At 39.1% G+C, this 1,464-nt stretch overlaps 1 protein-coding gene across 1 annotated transcript; it reads left to right on the top strand.

Moving 5' to 3' along the window:
• Positions 1 to 287: 287 nt before the first annotated feature.
• Positions 288 to 449, top strand: FIBRA_08749 (uncharacterized protein; the record flags this gene model as incomplete). The annotated part of the gene is made up of 2 exons (XM_012330373.1): positions 288 to 315; positions 379 to 449. 2 exons carry the CDS (start codon positions 288 to 290, stop codon positions 447 to 449), a joined length of 99 nt encoding a protein of 32 aa, XP_012185763.1.
• Positions 450 to 1,464: the final 1,015 nt, after the last annotated feature.

Below are 1,464 nucleotides of genomic sequence, written 5' to 3'. Positions count from 1 at the left end.
AGGGTATAAAAGACAGAGGCATCCTACGGCTCTTGGGTATCGTTACTAAATTTTAGTATGCGATTTTTGATAGTTATTTTGCTATTTATATATATTTATTTTAATTAAATTATAAACATGCTTCGCTCCCTTCCCCTTCCCCTCTTCCCTGCCGTACGGCGCCCCCACCCCCGTCTGCCGTGACGGCTAGGGACAACGGGACAACGGTGGCTAGGCCTCGGGTCCCTAACGGCCTAGGGAGGGAGCGAAGCTTTTTAAATATTATATTTTTACTACGTCGCTCCCTCATGCATCCCTGCCTAAAGGCTAGGGGTAGTAGGCGGCTACGCCGGCCTAACGGGATGCGCAGCATGACCTGCCTTTATAACCGTCTTCTAGCGCCCCCCCCTTCCCCTTCCCCTAACGGGTTCGGGTGCCTAACGGCCTCGGGAGGGAGCGAAGACGAATAAAGGTCACTAATTCTTGGTTAAACCTACCTGAAATTAAAATTAATTAATTTCTTGTCTTGAGCCTTTTGTCTGTTTATATATTATATTCTTAATTAACAATTTAATATTATAAGTATGTATTATACGTCGCCGGCGGACCCGCCTGAGGTTTAGGCACCCTCTTCCCCTCTTCCCCTATGCCTCCCGTTAGGGGTAGGCTAGGTGCCTAACGGCCTCGGTCTCGGGAGGGGTGCGAAGCTGGTAATATTTTAATCGAGCGTTAATTACGCAGGCTATTAATATAATTTAAATTTTATTTAAATATGAAAAATCTACTTATTGATCTTTTAGCTTTTGCTACTCTATTTTCAGGTGTTTTAGTGATTACTTCTAAAAATCCAGTTATAGCTGTAATTTTTTTAATTTCAGTTTTTGTTAATGCTGCAGGATATTTAATTTTATTAGGTATAGGTTTTATTGGTATTTCTTATATTATTGTATATGTAGGTGCTATTGCTGTTCTATTCCTTTTTGTAATTATGATGATTAATATTAAATTAACGGATATTTTAGAAACAGGATCTCAGTATACAAAAAATTTACCTTTAGCCTTAGCTATTGGTTCATTATTTATATATGAAATTTTTACTATAATTCCATTCAGTTTTAATAATGTTAAAGCAATTTCTGCTTTATTAGATTTATTAACTAATCTTAATGGATTAATATTAAATTCTGAAATTTCTACTGTAGCGGCTACGCCGGTTAATACTGCATTTAGTCCAGTTATAGCGGATACTGCTTTTACTAATTTCTTACAAATTGAAGCTATTGGTCAGTCTCTTTATACTTATGGTGCCTCATGGCTTATAATTACTAGTGTAGTATTATTACTTGCTATGGTTTCTCCTATTTTCATTTCTAGAAAAAATACAACAAAAATTTAACCCCCCCCTGCACCCCTTGCCTTTCCCGTAAGGGGTGCGAGGGACCCTAGGGTCCCTAGGGTCCCTAGGGACCCTAGGGACCCGTACGG

The sequence above is a fragment of the Fibroporia radiculosa genome, assembly GCF_000313525.1.
Source record: "Fibroporia radiculosa TFFH 294 genomic supercontigs, scaffold2608, whole genome shotgun sequence".
Lineage (NCBI taxonomy): Eukaryota > Fungi > Basidiomycota > Agaricomycetes > Polyporales > Fibroporiaceae > Fibroporia > Fibroporia radiculosa.
Note: the sequence above shows the minus strand (reverse complement) of the source record. Positions and strands in the feature narration are given on the sequence as shown.